The sequence below is a fragment of the Myodes glareolus genome, chromosome 12, assembly GCF_982192425.1.
Source record: "Myodes glareolus chromosome 12, mMyoGla1.1, whole genome shotgun sequence".
Taxonomy (NCBI): domain Eukaryota; kingdom Metazoa; phylum Chordata; class Mammalia; order Rodentia; family Cricetidae; genus Myodes; species Myodes glareolus.
In genome coordinates this window covers 35,886,383-35,910,017 of record NC_142037.1, presented here as the reverse complement: position 1 = coordinate 35,910,017, position 23,635 = coordinate 35,886,383, and the positions used below count along the sequence as shown (strand labels likewise).

The following is a 23,635-nucleotide window of genomic DNA, read 5'->3' as shown; positions in this document are numbered from 1 at the left end:
TTGGCTACCGCGGGAAAGGTTTGGCTTGTCAAAAGAAGAAAAGCCACAGGGTGCAGGGGCAGGTGCCAGCAAGAGAGGCAGACATGCCAGAAAGACACCCACGGTGAGAGGAGCAGGTGGCCTGAGGGTGAGTTTGCTCACCTCACCCAGGTTTGCTCTTGTTGGGGCCAAGAGGATTCATGTGCCTAGGCCAAGGGCCCTTGGGGGCTCTTGCAGCTGGCTTATCAGGGCCCAGGCTCTGAAAAGCCAGGAACAAACAAGCTTCAAAGCCAAGGACTTGGCTGGCAGGCAGGAGACCCAGTCCTTCACCTCTGTCCTCTCTCTCTCTCTGATGATATATATAGGACACTGGTCACACCAGAGAGATGAGAAGAAGAGAGAGCCTACAAAAAATGGACGTGGGTAGCAAAGAGGTCTTGATGGAGAGTCCACCGGTGAGTGTGGCTTTGTGTGTGTGTGTGTGTGTGTGTGTGTGTGTGCGTGTGTGTGTGCAGAGTGTACTGGACTTGCCTGTTCCATGCTCGACAGGCTTTTTTCATCTTCTAGGCTCATATAGTCAATTAGTTTGGGATTGGGTTGTTAGAATGTAGACACCGTGATTATTAAAAGTCCCTGGCAGAGACAGGCGTGGCAGTCACGAATTCTTGTCCAGAGGGGTTGAGAGTCACCAGAGGGTTCAATAGGAAGGCCTGTGAAGAACAGTGATAGAGTCACCAAGTCATCAGGAGATCACAGGAAGCATCACAGAGAAAACGGCACATGAGGCTGGGATGTAGACCAGCAGGGTGGAGGGCCTTGCAAACATGGGTCCTGGGTTCAGTCCCCAGGACCACATAAGCCAGGCATGGGATGCATGTCATTTGGGAGTGTAAGCAAGATAATCATTCAGGGTTATCTTTAGAGATGTAGAGAGCTGGAAGGCAGCCTGAGTCATAGATATGATCTCAATAAGTAAGTAAATAAAATAAGAAGGAAGAAAGAAAGGAAGAAAGGAAGGAAGAAAGAAAGAAAGAAAGAAAGAAAGAAAGAAAGAAAGAAAGAAAGAAAGAGAAACGGTTCTGCAGATAGATAGGAGGGCTTGGTACCAAATATGATGGCCTGGGTTTAATCTCTGGACCTCATAGATGGAAGGAGAGACATTGTCTCTGAGTTTCACACACACACACACACACACACACACACACACTCACTCACGTAAATGTAAAAATATAAAGACGACACATGAACTGACTGGGAAGAATATTCAGGCACTCACCAGGCAGAGGAGGAAGGAACGGAAGGAAGGAAGGGAGGCTACATAAAGGTGTGGAGATGGCGCTCCCTGGATCCTTGGAGGGAACAAAAGGCTGGCTATGTCTGAGGTGCCAGGAGCCTTGGGAAAACAGAAGACAGAACTGCTAACTGGTTCTCTTGGCTCCTTCCAAACCTAGATTTTACTTCTAACTTTCTAAGTATCTATGAGTTTGTTAGAATCCAACCACCCTCCCTAAAGCCTTCTCTGATCTCGCCAGCCCTTCTCTGCATATTCATAGCCTAAAGGGGCATGAGAGGGTGTTTGGTTTGCACAGGGAGAGGAGTGAGCATCCCTCAATTGCCTGCTGGTCTCTCTGCTTCCCCCACTTCCTCAGGATTACTCAGCAGGTCCCAGGAGCCAGTTCCGCATCCCCTGTTGCCCCGTGCATCTCAAACGCCTTCTCATCGTGGTTGTGGTGGTAGTCCTCGTTGTCGTGGTGATTGTAGGGGCCCTGCTTATGGGCCTTCACATGAGTCAGAAACATACCGAAATGGTGAGCGGGCCTGGGCTGGGCAAAGGTCAGACGGCGGGTTGGGTGAGATGGGCAGAGAGATGGGTAGCTGCTGGAGAGGAAGAGAAGGGAGTGGACAAACAAGGGCATAACTTGGGTGACATAAGCAGAGATGGGGTAGCGGTCCAGCATAGATGGTTTTCCTCCAGCCCCTGGCCTGCTGTGTGATAACCACCAGTCTCTCTGACACCAGCTACGTTCAGCCTTCCTGAGATCTCAGGAAAGGAGGAATTGTATTTGAATAGGGGGCTCTGGGCAGATATGGGTACCAAGAGGCTGAGAGAAGAAGGAGGAATGCTAGGCGGCACTCTGACACCCTTTCCCTAGGTCCTTGAGATGAGCATTGGAGCACCGGAAATACAGAAGCGCCTAGCCCTGAGTGAGCACATGGACACCATTGCTACCTTCTCTGTTGGTCCCACTGGCATTGTTGTGTATGACTACCAGCGGGTGAGTATGTTTGAGGGACCAGTATGACTTTACTGCAACTGCCCAGTCATGCCACCTCTTCCCAGAGGTCTCTCCCCATTCTGTGCCTGGCTTGCCTCCCCTCGGATGCTCGAATCGTTGACTCAGACGTGTCTCTCATGGACAATCGAGGTTGGGGAGTGAGCAAGGCAAGGGACCTTCCTGAATGACCTCCAGTGTTACATGCCTAGCTTGTGACTGCCTATAAGCCAGCTCCGGGAACCTACTGCTACATCATGAAGATGACGCCAGAGAGCATCCCCAGTCTCGAGGCTTTCACTAGAAAATTCCAGAACTTCCAGGTGGGTATGTGAGTGAAGGGAGTGAGCTGTCTCCCTCCAAGGGCTGGGGAGAGGAATATTTAAAATGATGGCGAGTGCTATCTGCACGGTATTGATTCACCTGGGCCAGATGTATTCTTGCTATGGTCACCTGTGCCACACCTTCCCCAGGTGTCAGCTGGCCTGCCGCTAACTTGATGGCCTTGGCTGAGCTCAGACACTACCTGTGGGCCTCTGGTTCCAGCCCAGTCCCTTTGTATTGGTGAGGAAACTGAGCCTCAGAGAGTTTGCCTGGCCAGCCTAGTATCCCATAATAAGGACCGCAGGTGAGATTAAACATAGGTGCTCTTCCCAGGTCAAGCCCTCAGCAACCACCTCTAAGCTGGAGAGGGAAGAAGGGCATGAGACCGGTTCCGAGACTTCTGGGAGAGACCTGACTTTCCTAGGCCTTGCTGTGAGCACCTTGTGTGGAGAGCTACCACTGTACTATATCTAGGACTCCTCAGGTGAGTACCGGTTCCTTTCAGGATGCTGGAGCAACACTGGGAGGGCTTGGGCTGCCTGCTTTGTCAGCAGAATAGGGATCTCTTGAAGTCAGTGGTCTGGGGAGCTCAGAAGATAGCAGGCTCACAGACACAGCCCACATTGGAATCAAGCGGATGGGTCCTCAGTCCCCCTTCTTCACGTGATAAACATCAGTTCTTTGCTTCACAGGGTCGGTGGCCGCATCGGGACAGGAAAGACCGGCAGCAAAGGGTCTTTTGCAGACAAGCAGGAAGCTGCTCCTGTTCATGCCCGACAGGAGATGGTAGAAGCCAGTAGAGGAAAGGTGTCTCCTACGGGCCAGGGGGCTCCTTCCAGAAAACAATAAAGCAACCTGACTGAAAAACAAAGGGTGGCATTTCTTTTCTTCCCCGTTTTTTCAGCTCTGCTCCCGAGAGGAGCCGTTATGGGAAGGATATCGGGTTTGGGGGAGTTGGGGCGCTTTGCCACATCCTTTCTAAGAGTGATGGGGATTTGTTTCTACCCTAGGTAGTGTAGAAGGGGGCAAAATGCGGGGATACAGGGACGGGACCTAGGTGCCATATACGGGTGTTAGGCGCCCTCCAGCGGTGCGGCCACAGGGAAGGACAGCGACAGAGACAGGCAGAGAGACAGCAAGACAGAGAGACAGCAAGAAACGAGAGAGCAGGTCTGACACAGACAGACTGGAGTCTCAGGCTGAGGGAACGGACCGCTGATCCAGGGACCGAGAGGCTGGAACGGACCTGACAGCGTGTCCCGTGCCCCGAGGCACTCCGCCCGGCGCGGGACAGCGGCCACTAGGGGGCCCCTCGCGGGAGCCGTGCCTCCGGGCATCCCGGGCCCGCGCCCCCTCCCCGGCTCCGGCCCCAGGCAGCCGATCCCCCTCCGGGGCGGGCGGCGCTACTCTCGCCCTCCCCGCCCGGCTGGCGCGCTTCCCGGCCCGGCCGAGCACGGTCCCGGCCCCGAGGGGGGCCGAGCTGGGTGAAAACCCGCCCTCCAGCGAGCTCATTTCCCTAAAAGGGGGGGGGGGGAGTGGGAGGGCGGCGGAAAAAAAAAAAAAGAAAGGGAGCGACCGAGCCGAGGGCGAGGGGACGCCGGAGCCCAGGGCTGGAGCGAGCCGGGCCGAGCGGGGGGCGGGAGACAGGAAACGGGACGGGAAGAGGTGGCCGCGGGGGGAGAGCACCTCCCCTTCGCCTCCAGCGCTCCCTTCGCCGTCGCCCCGCTCCCGCGTCCGGGCGCGACCGCCACCGCTGCCCGCCAGCATGCCCGGCGTGGCCCGCCCGCCGCTGCCGCTGCTGTCGCTGCCGGTGCTACTGCTGCTGCTGTTGCTCCCGCGCGCCGGGCGGCCGCTGGACTTGGCCGACTACACCTACGACCTGGGCGAGGAGGACGCCCCGGAGCTCCTCAACTACAAAGACCCCTGCAAGGCGGGTGAGCGACCCCCGGTTCCCCCAGGGGCGCACGGGAGCCGGGCGTGAGCAGGCCGGGATCGAGGCTGCGAGCCGGGCAGGAGTAGGGGTTGGGGTTGGGGGAGGACAGTCCAGTGTGGGAAGCTGGGAGCTGCTTGGTTGGCAATGCAGTGGGGGAACAAAAGACCGAGGGAGAAAGGGAGGGGGAAGTTTGGGGGACTTTTAGGACTGAAGTTTTGCTGCTGTTTGTGGAAACTGCTGCGGCTGCTGCTTGTCTTCGAAGAGGATTCCTGGGGAAATCTCCCTGGGTCTCAGCGAATCCCGCTGGCAAGGCGGCTTTTTCTCCACAGGGAAACTTTACTGGCCAAACTCCGAGTGTGTGTGTGTGTGTGTGTGTGTGTGTGTGTGTGTGTGTGTGTTCTTTTCCCTTCTCCCCCGTTCCTCCTGCTTTGTGGAATATTGGTGTTTGCCCGCTTGTCTGTTTGCCATAGTGCTACACATCTGTCTGGTTTGATGCCCAGAAGGCCTGCAGCTCTAAAGGAATACACTTCCCGGATACTCAGCCCAGTGGAAGGAGAAAAGTTTTTCAGGGGGTTCCATGAGATCCTCCTTCTTGGGCAATTCTGTGCTTCTTACTAGCTGCAGCACCTCTCTGGGCACTCAGGAGACAGCTGTCAAAGTCAGAGAAACCAGGCTGGGGAAGGACTTACCTGTGCTGTGCTCCTGGGTGCCAGGAGAGCTCTGCCAGAGCCAAGTTGGAATAGCAAATGAGACACACACACAAAGAGAACTCGGATATTCTCCATCAGCTCTCTCACCCTACAGACACCTGAGACTAATTAGTCAAGGTCAGGGCTTCGTGTGTGTGTGTGTGTGTGTGTGTGTGTGTGTGTGTGTGTGTGATCTTTGTCCATGAGGACAGCCATGGTCCCCCGGAGTGGCCCAATACCAGGCACTCAGGCCATTGGCCTGATTGATATCCCTGAGCAGACTGCCTGGAACATACTGGACAAGATGTCACAACTTTTCCTCAACTTCCTGCCTCTGACTTCAGCCTTTCTGTGATGAGCTAGAGCCAGGGACAGGGACACAAGGAAAGGAAGTGAACACAGAGTCTTGGGACAGGTGGCTATAGTTCTGACCACAGGGGGCTTGATCTATCCCCTCTCCTTGCTCCAACCACCCTTGGGTGGATAGGGACCATTTTAGTGTGGGCAGGACAAGCCAAACCCTCAGTGCTTGCTCCTCCATGTCTGATGGACTGTGGGCAAACCGGGATATTAGCTGTCTCCATCTCATTGTGTGCGGTGGATGGGCAGGAGGAAGAATGAGCAGGGCATGGACTCTGAGGCACTCATTAGGCCCCGGGAGCCAAGCATAGTCTCTGAACTTCGGTTTTCTCATTAGTAAAACAGGAGCTGGCACTATATCCCTTCATAGAGCTGGTGGTAAAGTCTGCATCTGGGAACACATACAAATCTTGATGATTAGCATACAGTAAGCACTAAATAAACGTTTAGCCCTTGTGCTTTGTGCCTCATTTCTCTGGAGAGAGCCTAGCCTTGAATTTTAGGCAAAGCTAACATCTCCTCCACCCTGCTCTGTGTCTTTTATTCATTCAGAGATGCACATTCCCTGACACATCTCTGGCCTGGGTTTGATGTGGGAGGTGCAGAGAGGTGCCAGACAGAACTCTGTTCTTAAGGAGCTCACCATCTAAGCCAGGAACCCAGAGCACGCTACAGTTACCCGGCGTAAGCCGGGAAGAATAGGGGTTCCCTTGGCATCTCAGAGCAAAGTGATCACAGGGGTCTGGGAAGGTTTGCAGAGTGGAGGCTTTGTGGAGGATGTGGGACAGAAACCCAGCCTCAGAGAATGAGTAGGAAGCCATGCTGATGTTGAAAATGGGAGTGATTTGGGGGAATGGCAAGAGGCTCAGGGCTCCATCCCCAGTCTCAGATTTCATGTTAGGGTGGGGCCGGCTGAGTTGGAGCTTCAAACAAGGGCTGTGGAGAAAGCTCTCCACCAGGGTGAAGTGAGGCTGGTGGGGAGCTCAGCCAGGCCTGAGGTGATGGAGAGGGCCTAGAGCCTGACAAGGCCCAAAATCAGGGTCAGGTCAGGCCTTCTCCTTGGGTGTGACTGATGCCCAGGCCGTGTGGCCCACCCCTGGAGGGAACTGGGCTAGAGTACATATACATACACCTCGGCTGAACCTTGGCCGCTCACCCCTCTGCAGACCCACCAACTCTCTTCTCTTGCTGCTCCTCCCTGCCTGACTTTGCTTCTTGGTCCCTCCATAGCCCTGACTACCAGATGCCAGGGTACCCATGGCAGGAGCCTGTCTCTGCTTCCTTTGGAAGTGTCTGGTAGACCTCTCCTTGTTCCTCTTCCTTCCTCTTCCTTCTTCCTCCTTCCTCCTTCCCTACCTCTTCATCCTCCTCTTCCCTTTGCTTCCCACACAGAGGACTAGCAATGAAAGCCCTTTGATTCTTGCAGCTTAAGTGGAATCTCTCTATTGATTCTAGACATAGCCAGGCCTCATCATTTGAAAATATCTCTGTAGTGACTGTTTGAGTTAGATTTTTTTTTTTTACTCTATCAATGGTGTGTCACCAAATTGGCCTTGAACCTCATCATCCTCTGCCTTTAGCCTCCCACACGCTGAGATTACAGGGGTGAACCACCATATCCATCTATGGCTGCTGTTAAAGACAAAAATTAAGACCCCTGATGTCCTGGGGGAAGGCTCTGAATTTTTGGGCCAAGAGCCAACCTGGGCTGTTGGTGTGCTTAAGGCTGATCCTACCAAGTCTGCTGGCAGGGGATTTACTGGAAATCCTGGTTTCTTATATGTTGAATGCCCAGCCATGTAAGAGGATTTCAGATATTCCCAGCGTAGTGTCTCTGCCTCAGATGTCTTGCCCCTGACACACATGGCTTCCACTGATACCTCAGCTGTCAGCCAGGGGTTCTACAGGAGGAGAGGTGGATGATCCCTCTCCCCACCCTTACCCCAGAGTCCTTGTGGCCTAGGTGTGGAGTCCAGAGGAAGCACACGATGTTATCTCTCACCAGACAACATTCCCTCTTCCAGACACCCTGAGTGAGTCACTCCACCCACTTAAGACCCTGCTCCCAGCCTGAGTCACCTTCACTTTTAGGTGCCCCAGGCAAGAAGGAAAACACATTTCTGTGGGCGCTCATGGAGGGAGACGAGTTACATATTGCAGGAAAAAGGGACCCTTCCCTTGTTTTGAAACAGGATCTCACTATGTGACTGGCCTGGAACTCTCTTTGTGGACCATTCTGGCCTGGAGCTCACAGAGATTCACCTGCCTCTACTTCCTGAGTGCTGGGATTAAAGGTGTGCGTCACCACAGCTGACAGGAAGAAGGGACCCATGAACTGTGTGTCTCCAGTGATTTGGGAAAAACAGGCCTCTCCTGAGGGAGGTGTGTGGTGGCTCAGTGGGTCCCTTCCTCCCTGCACGTACGTACCTCGGTCCATTCCTGGAATCCCTTCTCCTTTGAGGGGCGTGGCTTGTGAAGTGCAGCGACCTGCTTTTGTTTTCTTTTTTGCATATGTCAGAACACCCTGGAACAGGCACAGGGAATTGGTTGCTGTTTGCATCTGCAGATGTGTCTTGCTTCACAGCAGGCCAGTTCACCTGTGTGTGTTGGGCTAGCACAGGTACAAGTGTGCACCGGCATGTATGCGGACAGGAAAATAAGCCCGTTTGCATATTCTGGGGCCACAAGTACATCTTCCCTCTGCTCCAGTTCTGCATCCATTGGGGTGGATATATACCCATCCTGAATACATGGCCTTGGTGCTCCATCACACCAACCAGGCTTCAAAGGGAGGGGAGGCCTGGCCATGCCAAGGGGGAGGGGACTTTGGAGTCCAGAGACTGACCTAGGGGCAAAGATTGCTCTCTAGGTCCACATGCACATTGATGTGTCTCTGTGATCTTTCCCCTCCGGCACCGGGCCTGGTGACAGAGCACCTTCAAGTGCTTCCTGGCTGCTTTACAGCCAGAGAGCAAAACAAAAACTTTTGATCCTGTGTGTGTTGAAAACAGCTGCTACTTTGACCCTGACCTTGACCCCGGGACTTCCTTTGGGCCAGGAAAGCATCCTGAACCCTCCTGCATCTAGATTGTCCAACTTCCTAAGGTTAGGATCCCAGATGAACCAGCTGTCAGCCCAGCTCCTGGCCATAGGCTCCTCTCCAACCCCACCCTGCCCCCATTCTGTTCCCATGCATTCTTCAGTCATGACATCTCCACCACAGGGCATCCAGCTGAGCTCTGTAGCTAGCCCTGCTCCTTCTACTTGCCCTGCCCTGGTCCCACACAGCCCTGGTCCCACAGGCCAACGTGGTTCTAGAGTCTCTGTCCATAGGTTTGTTCAGCTGGGGAGTGAATGCAAGGGACTGAGTGTGCATGGGGAAGACTTGGCGCTGACGTTGAGTCTTTGGGGTTGAGGTTGGTGTGGTGAGCGTAGTGAACCGTTAAGCAGTTGCTTTTTACGCTATGGGCTTGGTCTAGATGCTTCCTCTACACACCCGATTGCTTGCAGTCATCTTAGGAGATGCATTCTATCGTGTGCTTTCTTTTAAACAGAGGAGGAAACTGAGGTTTCTAAGAGTTTACATGAATGTCAGCTCGTGGGAGCCAAACCGAGATGCAAAGATCAACCTCTGCCTCCAAAGACTGCTCTTTGCTGGTAGTCTAGCCCCGTGGGTACAGCTGCCTTCTGTATCTGTGGGCTCTGCACCCACCGGTCTCACCAACCATGAATCAAAATTATTCAAGGAAAAGATTGGTCTGGATGGAACATCTACAGACTTTTCCATTTTTCCCTAAGAAATGCGGTATAAGCCAGAGAGACGGCTCAGGGGGTAGAGCGCCCGACCGCTCCGCCCGAGGACCTGAGTTCGATTCCCGGTCCAGCGTAAGTAGTTCCGTACCGTTCGTCTGTCAGTGCCCTCCGCCAGCCTGCAGAACGACACACAATCTTCCACTATCCACCCTAGATCTGCATAGAGTAGTAGGGGGGAAAAAAGTGGTATAATAACTACTTAACATTTACATTGTATGAGGTAATTTAAATCATCCAGAGATGATTTGAAGTATATAGGAGGGATGAAGCATATAGGTAGAAGGCTTGCCTAGCATGCACAAAGCCCTGAGTTCAAACCCAAGTACTGTTATTCAGGTAGGGTGGTTCCTGCATTTGGGAAGCAGGAAGCAGGAGGCAGGAACTCCACGGTCATCTTTGGCTATCTAAGGAGTTTGAAGCCAGAGTGGGCTACATAAGACCCCGTCTCAAAAAAGAAAAAGACAAGATCAGAGAGAGAGAGAGAGAGGAAACGTTTGAAGATATGTTAGGTTCTATGCAAACACAATACCATTTTATATATGAACGTGAACATCTGAAGATTTGATATCTCTAAGGGTTCTGGAATCGATACTCTAGGGAGACTGAGGGACAGTTGTGTCTGGTGATGCCCACAGGTGTGGGTGTAGAAGTGTGGAGGTGCCATGTTTGTGCAAAAGTACAAAGTGTACAGTAGTGTGAGGGGCTCCTGCATTGTCATATAGGAACCTACCATCTCCTCTATGGAGTCTCTCCTGTCTCAGGCCCTTTTGTGCCCTCCTAAAAAGACTCTAGCTAAGTTACAGGCTGGTGACCTTGGACATACTTTGGCCCCAGGGTCCTGATCTCTGTATTCAAGGGTGGGGGCTAGCATCCAGCTGTGAGGTTATCTCTCCAAATGTTTGTAATGGGACACACCTAGGGGTGTCATCTGGCTTACTGGGCATGTTGTGGGTGGGCCAGGATTAAGTGGACTCATTAATGAGCGAACACTGTGAACTGGAAAGCGCTGAGTACGTTTCAACAGACATTTACATAAGGTGTCATTATTGCTACTATTACTGGCTTAATGAGTTCTCAGAGCCGGCCACTGGCTTGTGTGTGTTGGAGCTTGTATCTGTGTTTTTTTAGAACTCTGTGACTGTGTGTCTATTTTTTTGTGTGTGTGTGGATGTGTGTGTGTGTCAGAGTGTCTATTTTCGTGTATCCGTATTTACAGTATGGGTTCCTGAGGGCTGATGAACTTGAGTAAATCCGCTGGACTAGGAATGGTGAAGCCTGAGTATAGAGCAAGTCTTCCAGAGGCCTGAAAGTACAGTCTATGGGAGGCAGAGGCAGGCAGATCTCTGTGAGTTCGAGGCCAGCCTGGTCTACAGAGTGAGTTCCAGGACAGCCGGAGATACACAGAGAGACCCTGTGTCGAAAAAAAAAAAAAGTATAGTTTAAAGTCAGTTTCCTTGTGGGCCTCAGTTTCCTAAATTGATAAATGAAAGACAGGCTTGATGATTGCTAAGGTACATTCAGGTGATGGTGTCTGAGTGAGCTTATGTCTCTGGGCATGCATTTGCAGACCAAAAGAAAACTGGCATGATCATTCATTCATTCATTCATTCATTATGTTCCATCTGCCCAAAAGCCAGTGCTGGGTGCTCCTTGCATGCGCAGGGGTGTAGTCCCTGACCTCAGTGGCTCTGCACAGACAGCATGGGTTTGGATGTCACCATATGCCCATAGGGACGTTAGCCATCGGTGACTAAGTGTGTGATAAAGTAAATGTATATGTATCCACCCAGTGGGGCCAACTGGGGAGGCGGAACCGGTGCGTAAGGCCTCAAGGTTAAAACAATTTGTGTAATGCTGACTCTGCCGGGATGAGAAGCAGATGTCACGGCTGCAGGGAAGCTCCTCCAGTTCCAGCCCGGCCTCCCACCTCCCCTCGGCCAGCCCAGCCCAGTGTGAATCTCACATCTGGGCTCCTTCCAAGGCAGACAACGCTATGCCTCTGCTTCCTCTTATCCGAGATGTCTCAGAGAGGAGACCGGCTGCTCATCCCACCTCTCCAGAAGCTTCTCTTCCCAGGCCCAGTCATGGAAATGACCTCTTGGGGTGTGTTGGAGAGATAAGGGTGCCCTACCTCTGGGCTTTTCCTCCCCAGAGGGAGGACCCAGAAACTATGGATTTGTTTGAGAGCTGTTACACCTTGTCCTGTTAGCTGAGCCTCCTGGTCTAAGTCTTGGCCTCTCAGATTTGCCTACCCGTGCTAAGTCTTGTCAGGCCAGGAAAGCATAGTAGACATCTCATAATACTTCCTGCCCTCCCCGGTTTGATTGCAATGGCATTTGCTATGTGACATGGCATACTCAATACAGAGTGTGGGCTCACAAATAGACTGCTAGTTAGTCCGCTTTCCAATACTATAACCAAGAGGGCTGACTTAGAGAAAAGGTTGATTCTGCCTCATGGCTCCAGAGTTTCCAGTCCAAGATAGTGGAGAACTTGGTTCTGGCATCTCTTAAAGACAGCGGCTTGTGGTGGGAACACTTGGCAGAATAAAATGGCTCATCCAGTCCACCGGGAGGCAGAGAGAGGCTGGGGAAAGGGCCAGGCCCCACGATCCCCTTCAAGGGCGCACACACACAGTGACATGAGCATCCCTCAGGCCCCACTTCCTAAGGGTGCACAGAACCGCCCAGTAGCACCACCTGGGGACCAAAGCCTTTAACTCGTGGCCTCTTAGACACCAGAGCATCCTTTCTTCAACGTGTCCCACCGTCAGAGCACTTTTCTCTCTGTGAACTTCAGTATTTGTGTGAACTTTGTGTTGTTAAGGTGGGGCCAGGGGCCTCTTCTGCCTTGCGACTGTCTGACTTAAGTCTGGCCCGTCATGGGGACTAATTATTTGCTGAAGATAATGGGAAGAGTGACCCAATTGTGTTTTCATGGGACTATTTATTTATTAGCAGCTTTATTTTCTGTCTGTCTGTCTGTCTGTCTGTCTGTCTGTCTCTCTCTCTCTCTCTGTGTGTGTGTGTGTGTGTGTGTGTGTGTGTGTGTGTGTGTCTGCAAAGCCCAGGCCCACGTGATCCTTCTGCCTCCGCGGCCTGCATAGCTGTGGCTATCAGCCTGTGTTATCGCGCTTCCTTCTTGTTGGGATTTGAAGTAAAGAGCAAGTATAATCCCTAGAGAGATTCTGGAAGCTGACCCCGTCATTGTCCTTCTCTGTCTTTCTCAGGTGGCCCCTGAGGATCCGAGTGGCTACAGGGGTCAGGGGCTGTGTATCACTGTGTCAGAGCTGTAAACGCAATGCACACAGCCGTGGGTAAGAGGATTAATTCAACCTCTGGCCGCTTTCTTTCTCCCCAGCTGCCTTTCTTGGGGACATTGCCCTGGATGAAGAGGACTTGAGGGCCTTCCGGGTGCAGCAGGCTACAGCTCTCAGACAACACACAGCCCGAAGGTCGTCCCTTAAAGCCGCAGGTACACCGGGGACAGTCTCTCTGTGTCCTCAACATGTGTTTCAGATCTGGGAAACAAGGATTTCTGTCCCCCACTCCCACCCCTGTTTCCAGCCTGGCCTTCCCAGGACAGAGGCCATGAACTTGAACCCAGCACAGGGGCTATCTTCCTTTGGGATATCTTTATCCTTTCCTGTCAGTAAATTCTGTCAATCAATGTTGACACCTGTGGGAACCAAAAGCTAGTATTTTTCTAGCATACAACTTACAAGGTGCTTTCAAAAGTGTTATCCTACTTGACTGTCTCCAGCCACCTTCAAGAGTGTCTTAGTTAGCGTTTATATTGCCGTGGTAGACCATCATGAGAAAACAGCACTCAGGTCAGACTTCACCACCGAGGGAAATCAGGGCAGGGACTCAAGGCAGGAACCTGGAGACAGGAATGCTATTCACTGTCCTGCTCCTCCTGACTGGCTCTGTGTAGCTTTGGAGACTGTCCTGGAACTTTCTCTGTAGACCAGGCTGGCCTTGAACTCACAGAGATTTGCCTGCCTTTGCCTCCGAGTGCTGGGATTAAAGGCATACGCCACCACCGCCCACCTCAGTTTGTTTTCTAATACATCCCAAGACCACTTGCCCAGGAGTGGCACTACCCACGGTAAGCAGGGCCTTCCCACATCAATAATTAATCAAGACAGTACCCCACAGAGTTGCCTACAGGCCAATCTTATTGAGATATTTTCTCAATTAAGAGTTCTTCCCAGATGACCCTAGCTTGTCTGAAGTTGACAAAAATATCCAACCAGGATAAGGGGTGTCAGGACCACTCATCTTTCTCAGAAGCCGTTCCTAAGCCTCGCAAAGGTAAAGTAATTTGCCCAGTATCACACACACACAGTGTGTAGATGGCAGAACCGGAACTAGAATTCAAACCATTGTCTCCCAATCCATCAGCTATGCCCAATCCCACAGTTCATCCTGGGTCTCCTGGTCCCAGTGTGTAAGCTTCTATGCATTTTGGGGAGCCATCCTCAGGAGTTTCTTCAGTATCCCTTGCAAACTGTCTCCAAGACCCAACTGTTCATCTTTACTTTCAGTGTTCTGCTGTTCTGTGTCTAGTTAGGATCTTTCCGTACTTTTCCCAATCAGAAAGGATTTATGTATGTGTCCTAAAGCTGGGCTCAATGCTTTTGGTTTCCTGGTGGCCCAAGCACCTACCAACCTATGTAGCATTGGTGATAGGGAAAAGAATGGCTGGTTTGGCTTTTCCTAGCCTTCTTGCTGCGATGCTGAGGGCAGTCTCACATCAGGATGGCACTGGACCGTGGTTCGGAAAATCTGCATGGAGCTCTCCGTTGCACAAGCGAGGGATTCCTATTGAGGTTCAGTTCTGGGCATACAGGAGCGTGCCGGGCCATCTTCCCTGTTCAGCAGGAGGGATGATTCTGGTATGAGCAATTGGGGGTTATAAACCAAGAGGGCAGTTGGCATCCAAGGGTAACCTGGTGTCTCGGGGACAAGAGACGTTTACAGGACCCCAGCGGAGACTAGTGAGGTTGCCACAGGGGAAAGTCTCACTAGAGTCTGCTGCCAGCTCAATAGGTGACTTGGGGCAAAACTTTGGCCTTCAGATACGGGCAGTGGCGCTTGCCCCAATGCCAGAGAACTGCTGTGTCATATGGGAAGCTGGGTCCCCAAGCCCTGAGACAGCACATAACTCCATTCTTCACTGGCATCGAGGCTTCTTAGACAAACAGGGCCATCTTCCAAACCTCGGATCGAGTCCCCCTCGTTCCTGGGAAAGGAGTACTCCTTGTCTTTGTCTGGAGTCCTGGCCCAGTCTTGCTCTCCGTGGCAGTTTCAGCTACTTAGAGCACAGCCTCAGCTGTTAGAGAACTTCATAGTTACTTTATCTAGTCACCGTGAAGAATGAATTAGCAAATAATGAGTCATTGCCCCTAGGAGAGACGCAGGCTCCCACCAGCCTTTGGTTACAGTCATCACTAGAGGACCCCATTTTTTATGTGTGTTTCTCTTAAAGGCACCTTATTTAATATAAAGTTAGTTCGTTAACACTGAACTCATAGCTACCAACATTGACTTCAGCCAGAACAAATTTATTGAATGCGGGCATTTCTTAGGAAAATACATTCCAGATTTGTTTTTGTTTGTTTCTGTACGCGTGTGTGATAATGTGGGTAGAACCTGAGACCTCATGCAAGCCAGGCAAGCATTTTACCACTGGGCTACATGCCTAGCTCCATTGTTTTGTTTTGTTTTGTTTTGTTTTGTTTTGTTTTGTTTTTCAAGACAGGGTTTCTCTGCCTGGCCCTGGCTGTCCTGGAACTCTCTGTAGACCAGGCTGGCCTTAAGCTCATAGATTTGCCTGTCTCTGCCTCCCAAGTGCTGGGATGAAAGGTGTACGCTACCACCGCCCGGCCCCCTAGCTCCATTTTTACTTCTTAATTTTAGATAGGGTCTCTCTTAGTTGTCCAGGCATTAAACTCACTGTGGAACTCAAGCTGCCCTTGAACTCATAACTCTGCTGCCTCAGCTTCCCCAGGAGCTGGATGACAGACAGGTCTGCATCACCAGGCGGGGCTTATAGCCCAGCTTTTTTGCCTTGGGAACACAAGAAAGCACAAGATCACTTTGCATAGGAGCCGTTTTAAACAGCCAAATTAAAGAAAAAAAAATACTTGAAAAGTATCGCTTGGTTTCCCTAAGAAAGGACATTTGTTTATAGTGTGAGGGGTGAAGCAGGCAGGCAGAGTTCCTTGGCTGGGAATGTGCACCCACTGGACCTTTCTACTGCTTGGTGCACGTCCAGAGGTGATCATGGAAGCCTGGCGATATTGATCTGAGAATTGCAAATAGGTTTTTAACAAAGCAGGCGAACGCAGATCCAGAATCTACAGCTAACAGAATGGGTTCCATCGATTCTGCCTCCCCCACTCTTCCTGGCCCCTTACTTGCTACCACTGACTACTGTTTCCTCCTTCCCAGGAAATTCTTCGGCCCTGGGTGGTCAGAGCACTAGTGGGCAGCCGCAGAGGGGAACCAGGGGCAGATGGAGAGGCAGGCCTCGGAGCAGGCGGGCAGCGACATCCAGACCAGAGCGAGTGTGGCCCGATGGGGTCATCCCCTTTGTTATCGGAGGGAATTTCACTGGTGAGTGTGCCGCGGTGAGCGAGCCTGCACCTGACCTTTGGCCTGTCCACAGCCCCCTGAGCCTGCAGAGCGCTGTGACATTGTCTCCGTGGGTGGAAGTGCCTCCCAGCTCACTTGATTGACACCATAACAGCCGGGCTTCTATCCTTCCGCAGGCAGCCAGAGGGCAGTCTTTCGGCAGGCCATGAGACACTGGGAGAAGCATACCTGTGTCACCTTCTTGGAGCGCACGGATGAGGACAGCTATATTGTATTCACGTATCGACCCTGCGGGTGAGCAGGAACCCCTGGACATTATACCCTTGGTGGTGATCCCCAGCCAGGTTCTGCCCTAGGCACTCCTGCTGCCCTCAGCTGGGCCTGCCCACCCCCTCTTCCTGCTGTGGGCATCCCCCATTGATCTGGCTCTGACCCTGGCCTACAGCCTGTGCATTGGGTGTTCAGGGCCATCCCCACCCCCTCTGCACCCCTGCATACTCCCCCTCGGCAGCCTGGCCCGGCCCCTGAGTGGATGCACTCCCCCAGCTCGGGACCACCCCCCTGAGCTGGCCCCGCCCTCCAGGTGCTGCTCCTACGTGGGTCGCCGAGGTGGGGGCCCCCAGGCCATCTCCATCGGCAAGAACTGTGACAAGTTTGGAATCGTGGTCCATGAGCTGGGCCATGTCATTGGCTTCTGGCACGAGCACACGCGGCCCGACCGGGACCGCCATGTCTCTATTGTACGCGAGAACATACAGCCAGGTACACACACCCCAGGGGTTGCATCCCATCCTAGGGCTTATGGAGCTGCTTGGGGGTCTGGCACAGGTCCTGGACATAGGGGTCAGGCTGAGTAGCCGAAAGCCAGCACTCCTGAGGAGAAGGCTGAGCGCAGCCAGCTTGTCCCTGGATATCCCCACAGGCTTATGTCTTTGCTAGTTCTGTTCTTCCTGCTTCCTGTCTGTGGTCTCCTGACCCTCCCCTTTCGGCAAGTTCTCCAGTCTCTTCTCCTGGAAAGGACTCCTGTATAGCCTGTCTCCTTTCCCCTCTGCATCCTCTACACCTTCAGATAGACAGCCCCTCACAGGTACAGGGAGGACACAGGCCACTCCCTCCACCCCACCCCCACTTCTCTCACGTTCTTTTCAGGGCAGGAGTATAACTTCCTGAAGATGGAGGTTCAGGAAGTGGAGTCCCTGGGCGAGACCTATGACTTTGACAGTATCATGCATTATGCCCGGAACACGTTCTCCAGGTGAGAAATGGCCTGGGCCTTGCCCAGGGTAGCCCAAACCTGCCTTCTGAAAGCCATTCCCTTGCTGATTTCCTAGTCTCTGTCCTGCCCTGTTCAGTCCTCTGGGTGCCTGCAGCCCCTAAACAAAGGGCTTGTGACTGTGACTGTGACTGACTGTGGCTATGGCTGCCCTAGTAGCTTTTCCCATTAGTGCAGCTGGCAGACCCCAGGCTTTGCCCATTGCTATGTGAAGCGAGCGTTTGTGGCTGAGAAGACAGGAACCCTGAGTTCACAGGTCCTGCTGTGCGGGGTCTCCAAACTGTGCCAACCCAAAGCAGCCGAGCTTGTCTCTTGTCTGCCACGCGCGTCCATTTCTTTCTCCTGTGATTCCCAGGGGTTCACCTCTTTCTAGTTGTCTGCCCCTCCCCATTTGTTTTTGTTTTGCCGTACTAGGACTCGAACACAGGGTGTTGTGCATACTAGGCAAGTGGTGTGCCCCTGGCTTATATCTCCAGCCCTTTTATTTATTTATTTATTTATTTGTGATTTTGTTTTTATTTTATGTGCATTGGTGTTTTGCCTGCATGCGTGTCTGTCAGGTCCCCCGGAACAGGAGTCATACACAGCCTTGAGCTGCCATGTGGGTGCTGGGAATTGAACCTAGGTTGTCTGGAAGAGCAGCCAGTGCTCTTAACCACTGAGCCATCTCTCCAACCCCTACTTTTTATTTTTGAGGGGGGCGGTCTTACTAAGTTACTCAGACTGGCCTTGAAGTCACTATGTGACTCAGGCAGAGTTCGAACTTAGAATTCTTTTTCTTTTCCTTACATTTGTTAATTTTTGTGTGCATGTGCCACACGGCACCTCATGGAGGTCAGAGGACAACTTGCAGGAATTCTCCTTTCTTCACAACGTGGGTTCTGGGGACCAAACTCTGTTTAGCAGGAATGGTGGCAAGTGCCTACTTACTGAGCTGTCTCGCTGTCCTGCGGACAGGCTGTCTTGCTTCAGCCTCTCAAGTCTCCTATTACAGACTAGGGCTGGCTTTGTCTGCTTTGTGACTAGCTAATCTGAACACAGCTTGGCCCTTGCCTTGCACTGACCCCACCTTGTCAGTTCACAAGCGACCTCCTTAACCAGGGCCTGATGTGAGAACACCCTCCTACAAGCCTAGGGGAAGCGCCCCACTCCTCATACTCCTCCATCAACTGCCCTTCTGTACCCCTATCCCTGTCTGGGTGATGGCCCTTCTCTCTTCTCTGAGCTCCCCTAGACCCATTCTTCCTGCTCTGGGCCTGGGAATGGAGACCAGGGAGGAAAGTGAACTCATTCACCCCTCCACCCCCACAGACCCTCCTTCCATTTCCCATCATACCCACACCCCTTGCTGAGCCCTGCCCAGCTGGATGTGAGTCAGGGACCCTGGGGATGGGGAGAGTGGCTGTCTCCACTTGGTTCTGCTCCTCTGCTGTGGAAACACAGAGATGAGCAGGAAGGAGTTGGGAAGTTGGGAAATAGGAACACTGTGCCCTGAGAACTGGCCGGCCACTGTGGAAGCTTCCCATCGGCCTCGGTCCAATCACAGCCATGTTAGAGGGCTAGCATTGACTCTAGGAAGTCAACGGAGAAGTTGACTGAGACTGAATCATCGTTTGAGGGCTGGAGGTGGGGGCTGGGTGGCGTTGCAGAGATGGCAAACAAGGGCCCAAAGCTCTCTCAGGGCTGCAAGTTGAAGTCAGTTTGAACATCAAGGACCTAGGTCCTTGGTCCTCAAAGCATTTCTGGGGCTCCCCCCCAGCTCCTGTGGTATTGCTGCCACGGAAGAGGGTGGCTGCTGGTCAGTGGGCAGCTTAATGACAGGGTGAGACATCTCCACCCTTCCCTGACCCGGCCAAGGAATGTCTGGGCCCTGACAGTGCCATGCCCTGTGGCTATAGATGAGCACGCTGTCCTTCTTCTTCACCCACCTTCCAAAAGATTCAGTCTCCTCATTTCCTTCTCAGGGGCATCTTCCTGGATACCATCGTTCCTAAGTACGAGGTGAATGGGGTGAAGCCTTCCATTGGCCAAAGGACCAGACTCAGCAAGGGGGACATCGCTCAGGCCCGGAAGCTCTACAAATGCCCAGGTTAGAGCCGGGAAGGGAGCGACCAGGAGGGATGGAGGGTAGAGTCCAAGGAAGGCAGGGGCCAGGGCCTAGGACCACCTAGAAAGTCATGGCTGTAAGTCTTCAGAGAAGGGTGTTGGGAAGGACAGACAATAAGGAAGGACAATGTTAAGGACCAAACTGGAGCTCGGCTAGTAGGTGGTGGGAGGGTAGGTAGTAGGAAGAGGAGGATGAATGGGACAGCAAGTAGCCTCTCTCCTGGACAGTGAGGAGGAGGTGGGGCCCACCAGAAGAGCTTGACCTGAACTCTGCAATCCATGTTGCCTTGACAACAGGGCATCTGGTTACCCTGGCAGCACTCGACCAGGGAAGTGCGATGGTTTATGCTTGCATGTAAGGAGGAGGGGTACATCTTAAAGGGACAGAACCCCTCTCTTCAGCCACTCATGTCTCCGTTATGGGTTCTAGAGCTGAGGGGTGAGCCAGAGACGGGGGTCTGGCACCTTCAGTCAGCAGCCTTGTTACTTTTTTGATTGACAGCCTGTGGCGAGACCCTCCAAGACAGCACGGGCAACTTCTCCTCCCCCGAGTTCCCCAATGGCTACTCTGCCCACATGCACTGTGTCTGGCGCATCTCGGTCACGCCCGGGGAGAAGGTAACTGTGATGGACCACCTGTCTGAGTCTCCCTTCCTCTATGGGGACCCCAGAAGTGGGAGAGCATCTCTCTCCAGGAGCCTCAGCCCAGGGACTTCTGACCCAAGGGTGACCATGAATGCGTTAAGTACGCAATGAAGGGGGCTCCCACCAGTTCCGGCCTCGCTCTGTCCCCCTCCTTCCAACGAGCTGTACATCTGTGCTAACCCGAAGGTGTTGCTATGTACAGTTACCATGTAGTTCTCTCGTGGTTGTCCAGCTCTTCTTGAGTGCTTTTTAAAGTGCTTGTCACATGGCTCCTCTTTTAATTTTCATGGCTACCCTAAGTCTTCATTTTGCAGAGGAGAAAACAGTTCACAGGAAGATGAATTTAAGTAACTTGCCCAGGTCATACGTACAGTTAACAAGGATAGGGTAAGATGTGAACCCTTCCTAGAGCTGGGTTCAGTCCCAGCCTTTCCTGGGATGCCCTGGGTGGCCTTGGGCGAACCACTCAGGCCCTGCCCTGGATTTTCTCCTCGGTGTCATCAGAGTTGGAGTCAGGGATTTCCAAAGGGCCCTTCTCAATGCTCACAGGCTGTGGTCCTGAGAACGGTTAAGAGCAAGGCAAATGTCTCCGGCCCTGCTTCTGGTCATGGCTGTCCTTCCCGCCCTTACTGTCTGGGACCCTCAGGTTCTGGCTCTGCCTGCTGTTCATGCACGTGAGCAGCATAGAACCAAAGGCGTGAGGGGCCAAGAGCTTGCCTAGTGCACTACCCCACTGCATGATTGATTAGCCTTGTTTGAATACCTGAGGTGACGAGAGCTTGGGACTTTCCTTACTATTCTGTTCTGTTCTCTTGCCAACTCTTCTTGTTAGTTTGTTTGCTTATTTTTCAGGACAGGGTTTTGCCGTGTACAGCTCTGGCTATCTAGGAACTCAATCTGTAGACCAGACTGGCCTTGAACTCAACAGAGACACCTGCCTCTGCCTCCCAAGTACAGGGTGCACCACCACCGCCCAGCTCTTGCTAGCTCTTAATGCTACAAAGTCTCCTGGGGAAAGGGAGACCTTCTATCCCTGAAAACCCTCAGGGCTTCTCAAGAGCAATTCATTGTAACTCACCCCCTGTTTCCCAGGCAGGAAGGTCGCTCTCCTCCCTTTTTAAAAATGACATTGCATGCATGGGTATGTGTGCCTGTGCATGCAGGTGCCCGAAAGGGCCAGAGGCATCAGATTTTGCTGGAACTGAAGTTGGGAGTTGGGAGCTGTCTGATAAGGGTGCTGGGAACCAAACATGGGTCCCCTGCAAGAGCAGAGACACATCTCCAGCCCCTCTTCTGACTTCTTAGGCTCACACGTGGGCTTGTCATGTGGCGTCTTGATTTCTCAGCCAACCCTGGACCTCTTGTGCTCCTCATATTTTTATTGTTCCCAAGAGTGAGCTGGTACATAATTGGAATTTTCCAATAATCCCGTAATTGGAACATGGTGTTTAATTTGATGTTACTGTTTTTTCATGGAGCCTTCCAGCACCTTGTGCAAGAGGGCTTAGAATCAAGGATCCCACTGTCCAGCTGGGCACTAGTAGCCTCTCACCTCTGCCATTTCCCATTGGATAGCTCTGCCATCTGAGACTCTGTCCTGAGCTTTATTCAGAATGTGGATCAGGAAACAGGCCAAAGTGGGCCTAAGATCTCCCTCCAAACTGCCATCGACCCTAAGCTGCTGGTTTCCACCAAGTCTTGATGTCCGGCTGATGTCCAGCTACAGACAGGCCACTACCTGAGGGTGATATGCACTCCTCAGGACCCTCTGTGGTCTTTCCCTAGCCTAGGAACCTATCCGGCAGTGATGGATACAGAGCTGGAACACGTCACCATATCACACCCACTGTCCCGATAGTTGGGAACAATCCCTTCAGAGAGGAAGTGTCCTCAGCAATGGGCCTTGTTTCTGGGCACCATACCCCACCCCCACCCCCACCCCACTCCACCCCGCATCCCTAAGCACTTCTTTCCTAAGTAGCCGCAGACTGTCTCTTTAATTACGGACTGGTGTTCTGGTTTACAGTTCCCAGAATCTGCTCCTGACCCCCTCTCCACAGGCACACACACGCGGATACACACATACGCCCCTGAAACTTGAGAACGCTTTTGCCGTGAGCTGGTCGCACTCACAGATCACATCTGTGAGTTATTTGACTGACCTCTGATGTCATCTGTGAAAGCCTAGGGACAAACGTCAGTTAGGAGCTCCTTACTCCTCCCGTCTGTCTGATTGGGCAGCGGCTTTCCTTTGCTTTCCAGATGAGGTGTGATTTTGTTTCTGCAGCTTGAAGATCATGCTTTCGTGTGACAGATTCTTGTTGAGAATTTGGTAATTGTGTTATCTCTCTCTTATTTGGCGGACTGCCACCTTCCCTCAAAAGCAATCTTGTCCCTTGTTCTTCTCATTCCAAATCTCAAAATTGCAAGCCTTTCTGCTATTTTTCAATAGGCTGAGCCCTGGCAGCCTCCTGAAAGGTCTCTGCTACTCCAGTCTTTGGAAATTTGGAAATCTTATCCACAAGTATGAATAATAATAATAATAGCTAACAGTTATCGAACTTATGATTAGCATGTGTTCAGTGATTTCTGTGTGTTAGGGTTTTATTTTGATTTGGTTTCTCGAGACAGGGTTTCTTTGTGTACCTTTGGAGCCTGTCCTGGAACTAGCTCTTGTAGACCAGACTGGCCTTGAACTCACAGAGATCCGCCTGTCTCTGCCTCCCGAGTGCTGGGATTAAAGGCATGAGCTACCACCACCCAGAATTGTTATTTTGTGTGTGTGTGTCTATGTGATGGGAATCAAACCCAGGGTTAGCTAGGTAGAGGCCTTACTGAACTATAATCCCCAACCTGGATTGTGCTTTTTAATTAGCATGATGGCATTTTAGTCTTGGTACTGACATGGTCTCTGTTTTGCTTATGAGAAAGAGAACTTAGAAAAGTTGATACCTGGTCCAAGGTCACATAGCAGCTGGATTTGGATACACTGGTCTGTGATTACACGGCTGCTCTGTTCTGAGGCCCCGTTGCAGCATTTCAACAATTCTGGTACTCTTCAGCAAACCTGTAAGCCTGCTAAGTGTGGGGCTGTGTCAATACACAAAAGAGCCTGGCCCTTGAGCAGCAGTCAGGGTAGAGCATGGCTTTCTTTCCGGGTCAGGAGTGGGATCAGGGGGCTGGATCAGCTTTCTCCGCAGCAGTTTCTGATTGCAAGGCTGACCCTCGTCTCTCGAGTGGTCCCAGGGCCCTGGTCCTCCCTGAGCTGTAAGCCCTCCATAATTTTCAAGAGACCTTTATCCTCTTTCAGAACCGTGCATAGAGCTCCAGGGCAAGAAGTGGATCCAAGATAGAAGTTATAAATGCACCAGTTGCATGGTTGTAGAAATGCATCAATTACAAAATGGTAAATCCAGCCTAGCTCCGTGAAATGCATCAATTACAAAATGGTAAATCCAACCTAGCTCCGTAGCGCTCGCCTTTGATCCCAGCACTGAGAGGCAGAGGCAGGCGAATCTCTACAAAGTGAGTTTCAGGACAGCCAGGACTACATTGTAAAACCTTGTCTGAAAACAAAACAATAACAACAAAAAACCAAGATGGCACCCTGGGGACATGACCCTCTGGAGGCGGCTACT

At 52.2% G+C, this 23,635-nt stretch overlaps 2 protein-coding genes across 5 annotated transcripts in view; both read left to right on the top strand.

The window, feature by feature from the left end:
• The first annotated feature begins 325 nt into the window (after positions 1–325).
• Sftpc (surfactant protein C) lies at positions 326–3,447 on the top strand. The gene is made up of 6 exons (XM_087912206.1): positions 326–434; positions 1,629–1,787; positions 2,133–2,255; positions 2,465–2,575; positions 2,910–3,060; positions 3,269–3,447. Exons 1-5 carry the CDS (start codon positions 366–368, stop codon positions 3,048–3,050), a joined length of 603 nt encoding a protein of 200 aa, XP_087768332.1. The 5' UTR covers positions 326–365; the 3' UTR covers positions 3,051–3,060; positions 3,269–3,447.
• A 701-nt stretch (positions 3,448–4,148) lies between these two features.
• Positions 4,149–23,635, top strand: part of Bmp1 (bone morphogenetic protein 1) — a 45,923-nt gene continuing 26,436 nt past the window's right edge. For 2 of the 4 annotated variants that reach the window (XM_085698697.2, XM_085698698.2), the window contains exons 1-8: positions 4,197–4,510; positions 12,732–12,845; positions 15,830–15,994; positions 16,150–16,267; positions 16,557–16,735; positions 17,123–17,228; positions 19,211–19,335; positions 19,855–19,970. In XM_085698697.2, coding sequence (XP_085554823.2) covers positions 4,342–4,510; positions 12,732–12,845; positions 15,830–15,994; positions 16,150–16,267; positions 16,557–16,735; positions 17,123–17,228; positions 19,211–19,335; positions 19,855–19,970 — 1,092 coding nt within the window. In that variant the 5' untranslated portion in view covers positions 4,197–4,341. Of the gene's footprint in view, positions 4,511–12,731; positions 12,846–15,829; positions 15,995–16,149; positions 16,268–16,519; positions 16,736–17,122; positions 17,229–19,210; positions 19,336–19,854; positions 19,971–23,635 lie in introns of those variants that run through there. The other 2 variants (XM_048421790.3, XM_085698696.2) reach the window with 2 other exon arrangements.